Consider the following 16,814-nt stretch of genomic DNA (forward strand, 5'->3'; position numbering starts at 1 on the left):
ACACCAGGTGACCCGTACGCTCGTTTGTCCTCCTAAAAAAAAAAAAAAATGGTGCCAGCTCTCGGACCAAAGGTCTACTTGGTTTGTTGAGTCATTCAGTATCTGAGCGATAAAGTGAACAGTGAGTACGATATGACATGCGATACATATACAAGTGTATTATTGATAATCACTATTAATGTGTAGTGCCAAGCAATAATTATATTACTGACTATGTTGTATTACTTATTTCCCGAACTATACTGGAATTTCCCGAACCCTTTAGCACTGACGCCTTGGATTATCTGCGTTCTGTTTATCTTCATTTGTCTCGTTAGTCTTCAAGCCACGGGTCTCCAAATAAATGGTTTCTGCTTTTTAGCATTAAAGTAAGCCATAGTGCGCTTCATATCAAGAAGACGTCTTTCCTTGCCGTAAACCTTAACAGAGTACTTGACGAAACCTACGAAGAATATATCTACATAAAAGTCTAATTTGAGAGTTTGCATCGCGTAGCAGATTGGTGTTGGCGACGAACACAACCGTCGAAGGTATATCTTTGGCTTCACTGCTTTCTTGGCCTTAAAAACCCTGAATATGATGCAGGAGTAGTCCGTGTTGGCGAATATTGTGAACTGGAATAGCAATGTCTATTATTTTATTAGGAAACATTAGAGTATTTATTAAGAAAATTCGACTAAAATCTCTTAGTTCAAATATGTACTAGGTTTAGAATTGCAAGAGCTCGTAAAATTTAATCACCGTACATAATGCCTTTTTAACCGACATCAAAAAATAACTATAATTGTAACTAGAATAAGATTAATTAAATTGTATGAAAATAAGCAAATTGTTTATTAGATATATTATATCTTTTTTTTTTTGAATTCAAAAAACTATTCTATATTAATTTGTAAATATTATTTAATCATAACTGACCGAAATCCGTTGACCGAAATAGCTGCCAGCGCTTAGGGTTTCCAGTAGCCTTATTGAGGCGCAAAGATAGTATTTTGAACATTCTCCGCGCCTCTGGGCCCCACGCGCCAAGTGTCTCGACACCAAACGGCACAAAGATGTATGACTCACTGAGACCAACATATTTGCGACGCTTGCTGTCTTCGGCAGTCGAAGTTTTTTGGAATAGTTCTTTTTTCGGCGATACCATTGGTTATTTGAATATTAATTCGAAGGAACATTGGCTATAGAGAGACAATACTACACATAAATAACAAGAAGACCATATATAGATTTGAGCTCTTATCTCTGGCCGTATAAAGGCGTTTAATACAGTGCATGATCAAAGTAAAAACGTAATAATTTGCTACTCACATTATAGCTGACTTTATGTGTCTTCTGATCGAACATCCTCTCGATATCCGTCTCATCTGAGAAGAGCTCGGATTTAATTTCTTCAAGGTCGCAAGGGCCGTACCGTGGAATACTAGTAAGACCTATGATGCCACATTCCAATTAGGATTTAGGACCTGTTATTGTACTGAGAAGAGGACGACAAAAGCAGAGAAGTGATAACTCTGAATTGCGTTTCGGGACATATTATAGTCTAATATATAAAATTTTCATGTCGCGGTGTTTGTAGTTAAACTCCTTAGAAACGGCTTGACCGATTCTCACGAAGTTTTGAGTGCATATTGGGTAGGTCTGAGAATCGGACACCATCTATTTTTCATCCCACTAAATGTTAAGGGTGGTCCACGCCAAATTTTTTTTTAAATTTGTTTGATTATGAGTCAGCATTAAAAAATTCATACAACTTCAAATTTTCACCCATCTACGATGAACAGTTACTTTTGTATCGCGATTTTAATATCGGCAATACAAAGTTTGCTGGGTCAGCTAGTCTGTCTATACTAAACTGATAGGTACTTAATAATTTCTGGATCTACCGAACCAATTTTAAGAAAATTCTGTTAACAATAGAAAGCTAAACTATTTGTAAGTGTCATATGATATAATTATATAAGCCCGAAAAATTAAAATAATTTTTCGTGGCGGAATTCGTCGATTAGCAAAGACAAAAAAAAAACGTTTCTTTACAAACGCTGCCTTAACGATGAGAGATATATGATTGTTATGTATATATGAATAATAATATGTATAATATGATATGCTTAAGATATAATAGCCAATACATACAACAATGTATTTCAAAAAGCAGGCTTACATATTTTCAAACAAACCACTCCATGTTTTAAACGAAAATTTAAAAAAAAATGTTTACCACCTAGAAATGCCTCTTTTAGTTTTAATATTGTATTATATATATACTCCCTTAGGAGGGGTGCTTAGCAGAAACCTCCACGTGTGGGCGGTGGTGTCGATCCACGATGAAACCTCTCTTAGGCGTTCTGAATAGAGTGACACCTACCTCTCCGGTGCACCCTGGAAACATTGCGCCTGTGACTGATTTGCTATTGCGCTCGATTTTCACTAATTGCTGCGTAATGGCAGTCCTTTGCTGGCCAGTGGCTAATATCTGCTCCACTCTTCCGGCGGTTAGTGGGTGCCAACCGGAAGATTTTACAGCATCCACCTGCGTCTTTGGCCTGCGCAGTTGATCGCCGTACGCGGGGATGACGGAGTCCTGGGAGGTTGAGCGGGACAGGGGTCGGGGATTAGTTACCCCTGTAACGTAATACGCTTCCTTCGGTCCTGATTTCAAGCTAAACGGTAGCCCCGTGAGTAGCCGCCACGAGGGTAATGGTCAAGTGTCCCCGCCTTGGCAGGGCCACAGGCGAGGTTCGGCTGGTCCCCGCAAGGGGAGGTGCTCAGCCATGCTGACGGGGTAAGAATGGGTGGAGGAACTGATGGATAGGATCGAATCCATCAGCCGCTCATCTCGAGCTCCCGATGTCGCGCAAGAGGCCAACCAGCTGGACCTATATTCCCCTTGCAGCCCTGATGGTTAAGTTAACCATCCCCAGTTGCGGGCTCGGTGGAGGGTGGGGAGCAAGGGGAACGAAGTTCTTTACCCGGTAAACTATGGACAACACAAGATCCAAAAAAACCCCTAAACAAAATAATTCCCCGGCGGAGAAATCCACCGGGACCACACAAACCTCTGGAGCGTGTTCAGCAACTGCTGGCACCCAGAAATTACAGACCAAGGAGCCTAATAGGGAACCGTCTATGGGCACAGACGCCGCATCAGCAGTGTCTGCCCAATCAGTCAGCAGACTGGAGGCAGGTTGGACCCTCGTATCTTACAAGGGCCGAAACCAAAACAAACCCCGAATAGGGGAAAGTCACTCGGCACATGACAACACAGATCGCCATCGACCCAACAGGAGGCAAAGGCGCATAGCAGCTCGCCTTCGCAAGGCCAACGCTCAGAAAGCTAGCGCCTCAATGCCCTCCTCTGAACCCGAACCGCAACCCAGCACCTCACGAGGTTCGGATATGCCGGTCAGGCAAGCCCGGTATGATCCTAGGAAGGCCCCAGACAACCGAAGGCCTCCTTCCAACAAAGCAGGTGGAGTAGCCCAACCCTCGACATCCACCAAACGCACTCGCTTGGACGACACCAACTCTCCGAGGGGTGACCACAAGAGGGCCAAATTGCTAAATAGGCCCAAACCGACAACATACGCCAACGCTGCGAAAACCGACCCTGTTGTGGCCATAACATCTACCACTACAGGGCATATTGACGCGAATATGGCACAGCTTATACAAAGCAAGCTTGAAGATAAGCTCATGTCAGCCATGATGGCCGCTATGAATGAAGACAGAGAAGGGCCTGCGTTTCTGGGCAAACCCGTCTATGATGGGGGCATCCTAAAACTGTGGTGCTCTAATCTTAAAACATTGGAGTGGCTGAAAATAGCTGTCCCGGAAATCCAACTCCCTAACGGTGACACCCTGGCAGTAAAAAACATCTGGGAAATTCCCAACCGCGTCAGGTGTGGCATTCTACTACCAGGTGAATGGAAGGACACCAAAGCAATCGGCGGGATGCTACGGTTCCAGAACTCTTGGGCCAAAGTAGACAGCTGGTTGTTACACGCCCTTTATCACCACAACGACCACAGCTTCATCGTGGTAAGCATCCCGGAGGACCAAATCCCCACAATCTTGGAGCATGAGCGCCGGCTATCATTCATGCTGGGCTCAGTATATCTGAAGTTCCAGGGGCCAGGAGGTAAATACACCGAGACCCCCCCCTCTAAGGATACAAACGGTGAGGCATCGACAACAACTGGGAATAATATAGACGACAGTGATGCACTGCCGGAACCCATGGACGCTCAAGCAATTGACCCAGCAGACGGCAACTGCGCCACTAGCTCTCCATCGGAGCAAGTGCTCGACAGCCTAAAGGAGCTCGAAGAGCTTCTGGCGACGGGCACCAAAGGCGATGCCGACTGCACCAAGGGCATTGAAGAGCTCTGCATCGGTGATGGCGAGGAGGGTGTGCTATCCAAAGATGGCATCCCCTTCTAAGTGCAGCACCATCCAAATAAACCTCCACCATAGCGAAACCGCAACGGCCCAACTTCGGAAATGGTTGGAGGTTAACCCTACAGCTCTCGCCCTAATCCAGGAGCCGTGGGTTAGGCGGGGCCGGATATGCCATCTCTCCAATATCGGAGGTAAGCTTATACATTACTCAGGACCAGAACACCCTAGAGCCTGTATCTACATTTCTAATAATCTACATGTGCAACCCCTAACAGATTTTTGTTACAGAGACTTATGCGCAATAAAAATACTGGACAGACACATCCTTCCAACTCACCAGAGAGCGATAGTGGTCGCCTCCGTCTATATGCCGGACGGGGAAGACCCACCGCCGGAAGAACTTGTCAAACTGGTGAACTACTGCGAGACAACCAAGAGCGAGCTTATTGTGGCTGCAGACTGCAATGCACATCACCCGCTCTGGGGCATGCAAACAACCAACGAAAGGGGTAAGCAACTCACTGAATACCTTTTTTCTACTAACCTTAATATCTTGAATGTAGGTTCAGAACCCACCTTTGTAAATAGAAGGAGCAAAACAATTATAGACATCACCTTAGCAACAGAGGGAGTGTCTGATTATATATCCAATTGGCATGTGTCGAAAGAAGCATCCTGCTCAGACCACAAATGGATACTTTTTAACATGGAGGTAAACATCACTACACCGCCTCCCAAGAGGAAACCCCGCAGAACGAATCTTACTCAGTACAAGTCGCTGATGGAATCGCGTCTAAAGGACGAAACACTCCCAGCCAGAATAATCGGAGTAGACAACATCGAAAACCAAATAGAAAAAATATACGAATTCATGACTGCCAGTTATCATGCTACATGTCCCCTCACCAGCCCTCAATCAGACAGACCAAGACCCCAGACCTGGTGGGGACCTGAATTAGAAAGGCTCAGGAAAAAAGTGAGGAGACATCTGAACCGCGCAATGAACACAGGCGATCAATACGACTGGGACATCTACAAAGAGTGTAAGTCTGAATACAAGAAACGCATCAGATACAGAAGATCAGAAGGCTGGCGTAAATTTTGCAGCAGCATCCAATGCCATAACCAGGCCAACAGGGCAAGGAAATTAATCTCTAACCAACCCAGGCAAATCCTTGGATCCCTGCTGAAACCTGACGGTACATTTACCAACTCACCAGAGGAAACAGAGCGAGTCCTGACGGAAACTCACTTTCCAGGATGCAAAATAATGCAGCATATCGAGTGGGTAAATGAAAACATAACCGCTGAGGAAGCTGACTGGCAACAAGCACACAAGTTGGTGACAACCGATAAAATAAAGTGGGCTATAAATTCCTTTCACCCCTTTAAGTCAGCAGGACCTGATGGGATCTTTCCCGCCTTGTTGCAATGGGGAGGAGAAGGTCTCCACAACCGGCTGATCAACATTTTCAGGGCGTGTCTAGCGCATAGATACATCCCTAGGATATGGAGGGAAGTTAAAGTGATCTTCATACCTAAACCAGGTAAAAGTGACTATTCAAACGCTAAATCTTACAGACCCATAAGCCTTACCTCTTTTACCCTAAAGACCCTAGAAAGGTTGTGTGAAAGAGAACTGAGGGAGAATTACCTTAAGAACATACCCCTACACCCCAACCAACACGCATACAGTCAGGGTAAAAGCACCGAATCTGCACTCCACGCTGTAGTGAACGTTATAGAGGGCGCACTTTCGGAAAAAACCTTTTGTCTAGGAACTTTCGTGGACATTGAAGGAGCCTTCGATAAGACAAAATTTACAAAAATAAAAGAAGCATTACACCGCCATGGAGTATGTACAACTCTGTCATCATGGATTGAAAACATGCTCAAACACAGAGTGATTTTACTAAATGAAAGTGAGACACAGAAAGCATTTGTAGCTAAAGGCTGCCCCCAAGGAGGAGTTATCTCACCTCTTTTATGGAACTTGGTAGTAAATGATCTAATTACCACTCTAAACGAAAATCACTACTTTACGGTAGGCTACGCAGACGACCTAACTATATTAATAAGCGGAAAGTTTGCCAGTACTACATGTGAAGTAACAAATGCAGCATTGAAAATCGTGGAAAGATGGTGCATAGATAACGACCTATCAGTCAACCCACATAAAACAGAATTGGTAATGTTCACAAACAAAAGAGTCCTGGGTAACTATAAACTGCCAAAACTGTTTAACACCGAACTCCAACTAAACAGCGAAGTGAAATACTTAGGAGTTATACTTGACAGCAAGTTAAACTGGGCGGCCCACTTGGAAACAAAAATAAATACAGCTACCGTAACCTTCTGGCAATGCCGTAGAATGTTGGGAAAGACATGGGGACTTGCCCCGAACATCGTACTATGGCTCTACACAGCTGTGATACGACCTATGATATGTTACGGCGCAGTTGTATGGTGGCCACGCACCAAGCTGATCACTACTTGTAATAAACTGCAACGATTCCAAAGACTAGCGGGTATGGCTATCACAGGATGTATGCGAACTACACCTACCGCGGCTGTAGAAGCTATGCTGAATCTTCCGGCACTACACCTCTATATAAAACAAGAGGCGGCCTGCGCCGCAGTAAGGTTGAAGACATTAAATCTTTGGAAAACCACTCAATCCCCACACCCAGAGGTTCTAAATGAGGTGATTGAAAAGGAGCCTCTGCTGTTGGCAGTAAGTGATAGATCTCCAAAGGAATACATATTCGATAAGAGATACAAAATACAGCTGCATGAAGAACTGAAAGAGGACCTCAGTACAAAAAACCTCAGGATTTTCACAGATGGCTCAAAGACAAGGTCGGGCACGGGATACGGAGTGTTCTCGGATGACCTAAATATAAGAATAGCTGCATCACTAGGAGCTCATAACACTGTCTTCCAAGCAGAATGTATGGGTATCATAGAAGCAGTCACTGCTACTTTGACTCGAAAGGTAAAAGACTACTCCATCCGCATCCTTTCAGATAGCAAATCAGTACTACAAGCCCTACAAAGCCACACTATCACCTCTAAGCTAATATACAACTGTCACCAATGTCTGAGGGAGTTATGCGAAAATAACAACCAAGTAACTCTTCAATGGATAAAGGGACACAGTAACTCACGAGGGAATGATGCCGCTGATGAATTGGCCAGGAGAGGCTCAGCGATGACAGCAAAAGGACCAGAACCAACTATCCCTCTCCCGCCTAGCTGGCCTACGAAGGTAATACGCCAACACACCAAGGAATTACATAATAAGTACTGGATGAACGTAAGTGGGTGTAGACAAGCAAAAGAAGCTCTACCACAAATAGACCCCAAGCTCTCTCGCAAGCTAGTAAAACTTCCACGACCTAGGTTACGGAAAATAACTCATGTACTAACGGGTCACGGCCCTTTTAACAAGCATCTGTTCAATATAGGTGTCACCGACAGCCCACTGTGCAGAGCCTGCACGGAGGCGGACGAAACGGCCGCACACGTCATTTTGGAGTGTAGGAGTGTGGCCTCATACCGGGCCAAACACCTGGGGTCACCGAGGACTCTCCCCGAGGTCATGGGTGACATCAGAGGTTTGATACATTACCTTGAGGAACTAGGGTGGCAGGATTAGCCGCCCTCCTCACCACGCAAAATAGGCGCGCTGTAGTCGTCGAGTTGCGGATAATAGCCCGTGATAACCTATAACCTATAACCTATACTCCCTTATTCATAATAGTCTGCTAACTTAAAGCATTGCTAATTCTCACTCTGTCTTCTTCTATTGACCTAAGTCAGAATGAGAAAAAACACTACTTAGCGACTGTTTTAACTTAGCGGACCATTATCAATAAGGGGGTTAATAGTTCATATTGTATTTTAATTGAATTACTTTTCAGTTGTTCAAATTTTTGTGTCTTTTTTGTAATATTTTTTAGTGATTTTAGTTTAAAAAAAAGGTATGGTATTGTTTTTCATTTCATTACGCATTTTGAGTTAGCCTGTAACGGCCGTTCCCAATTCAAATTCAAATATTTTTATTCAAAATAGGATTTAAAATCACTTATTGAACGTCAAAAACTGCCACCCATTCAAAAGAGACTGCCTCAGACCTGAGAAGAATGTTCAATATTCAGTTTATCTCTTACTTTAGATAAAAATCGTAACTATCGTTGACTTTTCTGTCCCAATAAACTTATCAGCGGTAAAACACCTTATCCGTACACGCTGTCTGTCAATGGGACGACGTATATGTTACCAGCGATAGAAGTTTGTATGGAAATTGCAATTCACGCGTCCCAATATAAGGCGATAAGAATGACTTATCGGGTATATTGGGACAGCTTCAGATTATTGACAGCTAATTACTGACAGTACAAGGTAGTAATTTATCTTTTTCTGGAGATAGTATATTGGGAACGGCCGTAAGTGAGGTATACAATTTTCATAATAATATTTAAGTGTGTGCTTGACAATAAGGATTATTATCGTATACAACGTTGTCTTCCTATTTAATAAATATATAAAAAAAAATATACATATGTTGTATTCAAACACAACTAACACACTGGTAAATAAATGCAAACGTAGTCACGGATAACAGTAAACTGTAGAGTCAACGTAACTGTACATTTGATGTTTTTTTTTATTAGGTTTATTTCCAGATAGAGTATATCTAAACACAAAAATACTAATTAAAAAAATTGTCGATCTGTCTGTCTGTTTTTTTTTTGTAAACGCTAATCTTTGCAACTACTGGACAGAATGTTATGAATGCCTTCAGCCATAGCTCGGAACAATTATTTATAGGTGTTTGATCAAAATCGGTAAAAGGAAAAATGGTTAAGTTGCTCCAAATTTATAAACAAAGGGTCAGGACAACATATTATCTAGGCTACATATTATGACACTAGATCAGATATAATATTCTTGCTTCCTAAAGGTTCTTTAGGTTTACCAGTGGGAGGCTCCTTTGCACAGGAAGCCGGCTAGATTATGGGTACCACAACGGTGCCTATTTCTGCCGTGAAGCAGTTATGTGAATACATTACTGTGTTTCGGTCTGAAGGGCGCCGTAGCTAGTGAAATTACTGGGCAAATGAGACTTAACATCTTATGTCTCAAGGTGACGAGCGCAATTGTAGTGCCGCTCAGAATTTTTGGGTTTTTCAAGAATCCTGAGCGGAACTGCATTGTTATGGGTAGAGCGTATCAATTACCATCAACTGAACGTCCTGTTGGTCTCGTCCCTTATTTTCATTAAAAAAAAGGTTCCACGTAGACAACGTCAAAGGCAATAACTAGGTTACTAAGTAAACCTTACACAATTAAATTTATAAGCAAAAACGAACGATGCGGGACTCGAACCCGACTTGAGAGTTGAATAAGACATATACAAGATTTATCATCGATACGTCACTTGAACGGTTTGCTCAGAGGAAGAGCACTCGCACGGAACGTGAGAGGTTGCGGATTTGTGACCCGCATATTTCATAAATTTTGTTTATAAATTTAATTGCGTAATTAATCCCAGAAGTGAGGGCTTTCACTTTAAAAAAAATAACAAAGTGTTTATATAAACCTTGATTGTCTAACTTACTATAAAGATTTTAACTGTAGTATGAATTTAAATAGATTTATAATTATAAATAATTTATTTTTTAATGCAAGTATCATACTACTTTTAAAGGGATTAAACTCATGTAACTATGTAAGTTTCTGTTATGAGTTTAGTTAGAGTTTAGTTCGCGTTTTAATAGTCTAGATTATATCTACACTAATTCAAGTGTTTTATCTTCACTAATTCAACTTTAAAATGAAAAATACTCATATATATTACATATTTTTTTATACACAGAAACTAGCCGTTCCCGCCGGCTTCTCTAGGCGAGTTTTAAAAGGAAGGAACGTTGGATTTCGAAAAATAACGAGATTAATAATAAATAGCCATAAACCATCAATCTAAGACAAATATCGCATCAGTGTTTTAGGCGTGATTGAGCCTTAAAAAAAGACCATTTTCACGATATATATATATATATATATATAACGTCTTAAATTTGAAAACTCGGTCCAGTCGTCAGCAGGAGTTCACTAACATACACATGAGCAGGAGAATTATATTATATGGACGGAATTGAGAATCTCGACCAATCTCAAATTCACTGGAACACACAAAAAATCATCAATATCGGTCCAGCCGTTTAGGAGGTAGTTCATTTGTGAATCTAAACCTTTCTCGAATCCACCTGAGGACACACAGAAAGTTTCATTAAAATCAGTACAGCCGTTTTTTTTATTGGAAAAGGAGGACAAACGAGCGTACGGGTCACCTGGTGTTAAGTGATCACCGCCGCCCAACATTCTCCTCATCCTAGAGGAATCACAGGAGCGTGCCGTCCTTGAAGAAAGGTGTACGCGCTTAGCAGGAGTTTAGTTACATCAGACGCACAAAAGAAATATATATATTACTAGCTGACCCAGCAAACGTTGTATTGCCGATATTAAAATCACATACAAAAGTAACTGTTGATCGTAGATGGGTGAAAATTTGAAGTTGCCATTTTTTTTTAACAAATTTAAAAAAAATGTCAAAAAAATTAAAAAAAACGTGAGGACCACCCTTAACATTTAGGGGGATGAAAAATAGATGTTGTCTGATTCTCAGACCTACCCAATATGCACTCAAAATTTCATGAGAATCACTCAAGTCGTTTCGGAGGAGTTACAATGTTTAACACCATGACACGAGAATTTTATATATTAGAAAGATAGATAAGAAGAGTGTATATGTATAAATTGGTACATTTTGTTAGAGTACATTTCTTGCTTGACACTTACTTCTTCGCAAAACAATTTCTTGGTCTGATAGTCTCGAGACAGCTGGTTGGCCGATCCGCAGAATGTTATTTCTGACCCAATGGTGATTCCAGGTGTAGTCTATAAACCTAGCAGGTGCACGACACCCAGGCCCTTCTATACCAACACCGATCTATGAACATAGACAATTATCACTAGCGATACTAAGATTTATCTGAGAAGGTTTTACTGAAAGAGCATAATTTGTTTGAAACAAATTATGGCTGGCAGCTGAAATTATTGGAATGAAAACAGTATTAAGACTGGGTTTGCAATATACATATACAAGTAAAAATTTACTTAAGAGATTAATTTTTAGAATTTTTGATATTATTTCAAGATTTATAATATTTTCCATAGGAATCTGAAATATCTATATACACCGTTTAAAATATAAACTGTTTTCAAAAACTTCTTTTTAATTCCATTTGTATAGATATTGTGACTATAAGATTACGTATATTCAACGTTTTATTAGGTCGGCAACGCTCCTGTGAATCCTCTACAAGAGGGAATGGGCCGTAGTGACCTGAAGGGTCACTATCAGGTTTAAGCATAAAAAAAACCTATAACGTCGTACCTATGTTTATTCCACAGATTGGCAATACGTGGAAGAAAGTTTCTGAAAGTTTGTCCACAGTGTAGTGGACAAAAAAAAATGTGTGTATGTACTATACACGCAAGAAATTATACTTCTTTGGCCTAAAAACCAAAAAAAAAAAAGAAAGAACAAAATTGTAAAAATTTTGCAACGACGGCTTTGACAATAAATTATTAAATAATGAATACGGCTCTACGGGCTTGAACACTTTGCCTATCCTAATAATGGACGAAAAACCAAAAAAAAAAAAAACGAATGTCGCAAACGTCAGAAAATTTTAGGAACCAATTTCACCCTGTTACTTTTGTGCTACAGTGATGCACGCGCATCTTAAAATTTCACTGTCATAATTTTTTCATAACGTGCCTAAGAAAGTATAGATTCAAAAATATAAAATCTCAACGAACCAAACTCCACTTATCGCCTTGTCTGAGCGCCAGAATGGTACCACTTCTCCAGATGCAGTCTTTAGAAGCGGCCGCCCTTGCACATAAAACTCGAGATGGCCATATGCTATCGATATCCAACTGGAATTAATATTGCTTTTTAGATTTATCTGCGACAGGCTTCTTTGCACAGGTTTCTGGCTCGGTGAAAATTAGAGCGAAGCCTTTTTCGCTATTTATTGTGCTTCTGTTAGAAGGGCACTGGGTTAATGAGATTTAACATCTGAAAGTGATGAAAGAAATTATATTGCCGCACACAAGTTTTGGTTGAATCAAGAATCCTGAGCGGCACTGCATTGTGAGCATCTGGGAGCAGGGTGTAGTAGCCAAGGATGGTGTTACTCATACGCATTCGAGGGCCGCAATCATAGAGGAGATGAAGAGGCGTTTCATCAGCCTCAAGGCCAAATCTGCAAGTTCTATCGTTTCTTATTCCGACCACATTAAAGTGCTTATTTAGGCGACAGTGCCCAGTTAGCATCCTGGTAAATATGCATAGTTTTTTCATCCTCAATGATAGGGCTTCATTCGCGTTTCTATTATTGAATGCTTTTATCAGTGCTTTGGAATGGTTTTAACCTGTTAGGTAAGCCATGCTCGTCTCGTCGCTTTTTCTCATAAAAAACAAGGTTTTGTATATTTTGCAGTTAGCAGCCCTACACTCAAATTTTGAGACTTTTGGATAGAAAAAAATATTAAAACTTATAATTAACTTAGTTGCAATAGAATAAATTATTTATTTAATCAAAACAAATCTTATAACTATATTTACAATACTACGACTACATAAAATTAAAACTATCATTACGTGGAAGCGTACCAAGAATACTGGCAGCATTACCCCGTTGGATAGCAAGGCTGATCCGTTGACCGAAATAGCTGCCAGCGCTTGGGTTTCCAGTAGCCTTATTGAGGCGCGAAGATAGTATTTTGAACATTCTCCGCGCCTCTGGGCCCCACGGGCCAAGTGTCTCGACACCAAACGGCACAAAGATGTATGACTCACTGAGACTACATATTTGCAACGCTTGCTGTCTTCGGCAGTCGAAGCAGCAGCCCCAGCACCAACTGACGTAACTTGGACATGAGAAGGAGCCAGAGTGTCGACGCAAGTAGCGTCCCACACCAGCGCCCTTCCCCGTGCCCAAGCTACCAGCGTCATTCCATCAGGACGCTTGCCATCGCGGCGGGTAATACCATTTGGCTCTAAAACAGCTGGTATATTAAGAGCGGCAAATGCCCTGCGGATGACTTCATTAATGCTGGCGTGACGACTGATACGGCCTGCCGATTTTAGGCAGGATAACCCGTGGCGTCCAAGAGCATCTACCTGAACGCCACATCTACATTGATGTGGTTCATTCAGTTTTATACCTAGCCGGAGTGATACGCATATTGACAATGTCATATTGTCAAGTAGCGTTCCAATCGGCGCAGAAGGCAAGGCTTGTAACCAAAATCCCGACTCATTTTCTGTCACGGCCAAAAGACGAGCACGCTCTGTTATGTCAGTAGATGAGATCAAAAGATCATCAAAGGCTGACTTACAAAGAAGTGCGTCCCATGCTTTTTGACACTTTAAATCGTCTGGAAAATTTTGAATGTTTGCAATATTTAACCAAGCATTGTTAGCTTCGTTCAAATACACAATCTCTGAGTTACCTGGTACATGATTTACAATTCTAGTAACCAAAGGCTGCGCACTATGAACTGAAGATAGAAATGCTGGTAAGGCAACGCCCAAAACTTTGCGAGTACCCAAACCACCAAACCGTATCGGTAAAGAGGCTTGAGACCATGCACGATCTGTAAACGCGCAATTCAAAACGGTTTCTAAAATATTTTTAAGTGAAATATCAATCACATCAAGCAAATTTGGAAATTTCCATAACGGGCTAGACCTTAAGAGGTACGTAAATTTTGGAACAAATAAACAAGACCGAATAATAGTTAAGGCCATATGAGAATTAATTTTCAATAATCTGTCCGAAACATTATTAAATTTTTTAATGTGATCGTTTAAGATCGTTGGAATTGAAACAGGAAATAATGGAGCTCCAAGAAGGTCAAGTGAATTCTTATCCAAAACTTTAATATTGGGGGCCAGAACATTAAATTTATTGGTAATATCAACCCGGTCTGAAATTATTGCATTGCCATCGATCCTTGATGAGTTTGCCAATTTCCAAATTAATCTAACGTTTTGAAAGAGTCGAAAATGACGTTCAAAAAATTCCGTTCCCACAAACAAACATATCGATCAAGCTGCGATAGATAACATTTATCAATAGCATTACAAAAAAGTTTTAAAAATAAGATTTCGTATAATTCTCACAATTTAAATTATAAATTCTTGTTTATTTTCTAAACCTTGGGTTTTGCAAGTTATCGAATCGAACTTAGATTGGATTTTTACTATTAGTTTGGGTTATAAATTTAGGTACATGTTACATTCTGCAGTCAACAAACACAAATTAAACTTAGAATTATTTAGTTAAACATAATTTATTTCATTTTTGCAAACACCAAGATAGAACTGATAAAAGTAAAAAGCAATGACTTTTATAGTTACGAGTAGACTAGCTGAATCTGGCAAACGTTCGCGTTGTATTGCTAGTAATGAATACACAATCTTTATAAGAAACGGTTAACGGTTAACCGATATAGAAATGTGTGCTCTGTAGAACCGCCGTATGTCCAGCTGGATAGCTAGGATAAGGATAAGGAAAAACAAAAACTTTTCTACAAAAAAATACAAATACCTGCCAGAATTTACAATGTGATTGGTACAACAGTGTTGATGGAAATGATAACATATAATATACAAACACACATTTTGAACACGCTTCTTTGAGCTTGGACTGTCAATATGTATCTAAGTAACGGAACGTGATTTTAATGCACATTAGGACATCGGATTGAAGTGAAACTTCGTACTTTAAACGCAATTTCAATCAACGGAATCTTTGAATGTAATTTTCGACTTCTTCAAAAGGTTATATTTGGAAAAAATTAATATTTGGAATTTTGCACACTCGTCAAGAATCGATGGTAACTCAATAATTTAAATAGTTTGTCCCACTTTTATTAGCTTGATCGATATGTTTGTTTGTGGGAACGGAATTTTTTGAACGTCATTTTCGACTCTTTCAAAACCTTAAATTAATTTGGAAATTTGCAAACTCATCAAGGATCGATGGCAATGCAATAATTTAAATAGTCTGTCTCATTACCCTTGCCAGGATCTTCAGTATTAGTATTTTTTTTAAATTCGATTCCCGATAGTGTCTGTGCGAAATTCCAAGGGGCGTGAGTTTCTACAATAAAATACACTTTTTGAGCATCACAATATTTCTAACTTATTTTCTACTTTAAAATTTTGTTTTATATTAAAGCGTGTTTTTTCAACTTTATTTTTAACTTATAGAGTAATTAAAACCTGCCCGTGTTTTTTAATATACTGTAAAAATTTCAAAACGGTTGAAAGAAAACTTTAGGAGATTCGTAATTTTGAACAAATGAACATTATAATTTCACATATATGCTCTGTTATCCATTGCAAATAATTACGTGTTTTAATAGCTTTAGAAAGAAAGATATACTATAATAAAGTTTAAAAGAACTCACATCATGTTGTCTGTAGAAATCTTTACAATCAGCTGGTTTGACATAGTGCATCTTATGTATAGTGATTCTTGTACTATTACAATCTGAAATTATTAGAATTACATTACATTTATTGATATTGTAACAAGGAGTTCTTATCCGCATATAAGAACTCATTGTTCTATGATTGGCCGTCAAGTAAAAGAGTAATTTTTGACATGAAGTATGATGAAGTTCGAATATTGACGCGGATGAAAAAGTAATTGAATAACGAGTCAGAAAAGAGAATGAAGTAAAGTAAGAAGGGTCGGCCTTCGCCCAATATAAAATATATAAGATGTATTAAGTTTTGATATGAATATAATGAATTAGATGGTATTAGGTTGTTGTTATTGATCCCGCGTATGAGGGAGGACCCACGCGTTACAATATTAAGGGTAGGTTCCCATTTTACAACTAAATATCCTATCAAAGAGAAATTAAAATATATTTTTTTTCAAACCTTTTTCTTTCCGTTGTCTCAACTGAAAACACGATTGGATGATATTTTTTCGATACTTTTTTTAAACGAAAACAGTGCTTCTAAGAGATTGGTAATTTGCTTGAAAACTACATCTTTCATAAAAGCGAAAAAATACTAGTACATAGAAAATACGGTTAGTAATCACCAAAGGCAAATTTACGTAGGTTCTTTAGTATTGCCATAATTAAATGAATAAATTTTGGGACTTATTTTGTTTAATTAGGAGCAAAAATATCGAAACACATTTATACGATACGTTCCCGCCCGCTTCGCTGGGCGAATTAAAAGGAAATAAATTAATAAAGGAACGTTAGAATTCAAAAAATAGCCATAAACCATCTAGGATGAATTTCGC

The 16,814-nt window shown here is 39.8% G+C and overlaps 1 protein-coding gene across 1 annotated transcript; it reads right to left on the minus strand.

The window, feature by feature from the left end:
• Positions 1-320: 320 nt before the first annotated feature.
• On the minus strand, positions 321-16,008 carry LOC126968169 (uncharacterized). The gene is made up of 4 exons (XM_050813026.1): positions 15,958-16,008; positions 11,266-11,416; positions 1,312-1,433; positions 321-560 (listed from the first exon to the last, which is right to left on the minus strand). The coding sequence occupies exons 1-4, from the start codon at positions 16,006-16,008 to the stop codon at positions 321-323; spliced, it is 564 nt and encodes a 187-aa protein (XP_050668983.1).
• Positions 16,009-16,814: the final 806 nt, after the last annotated feature.

The sequence above is a fragment of the Leptidea sinapis genome, chromosome 15 (genome assembly GCF_905404315.1).
Source record: "Leptidea sinapis chromosome 15, ilLepSina1.1, whole genome shotgun sequence".
NCBI classification, from domain to species: domain Eukaryota; kingdom Metazoa; phylum Arthropoda; class Insecta; order Lepidoptera; family Pieridae; genus Leptidea; species Leptidea sinapis.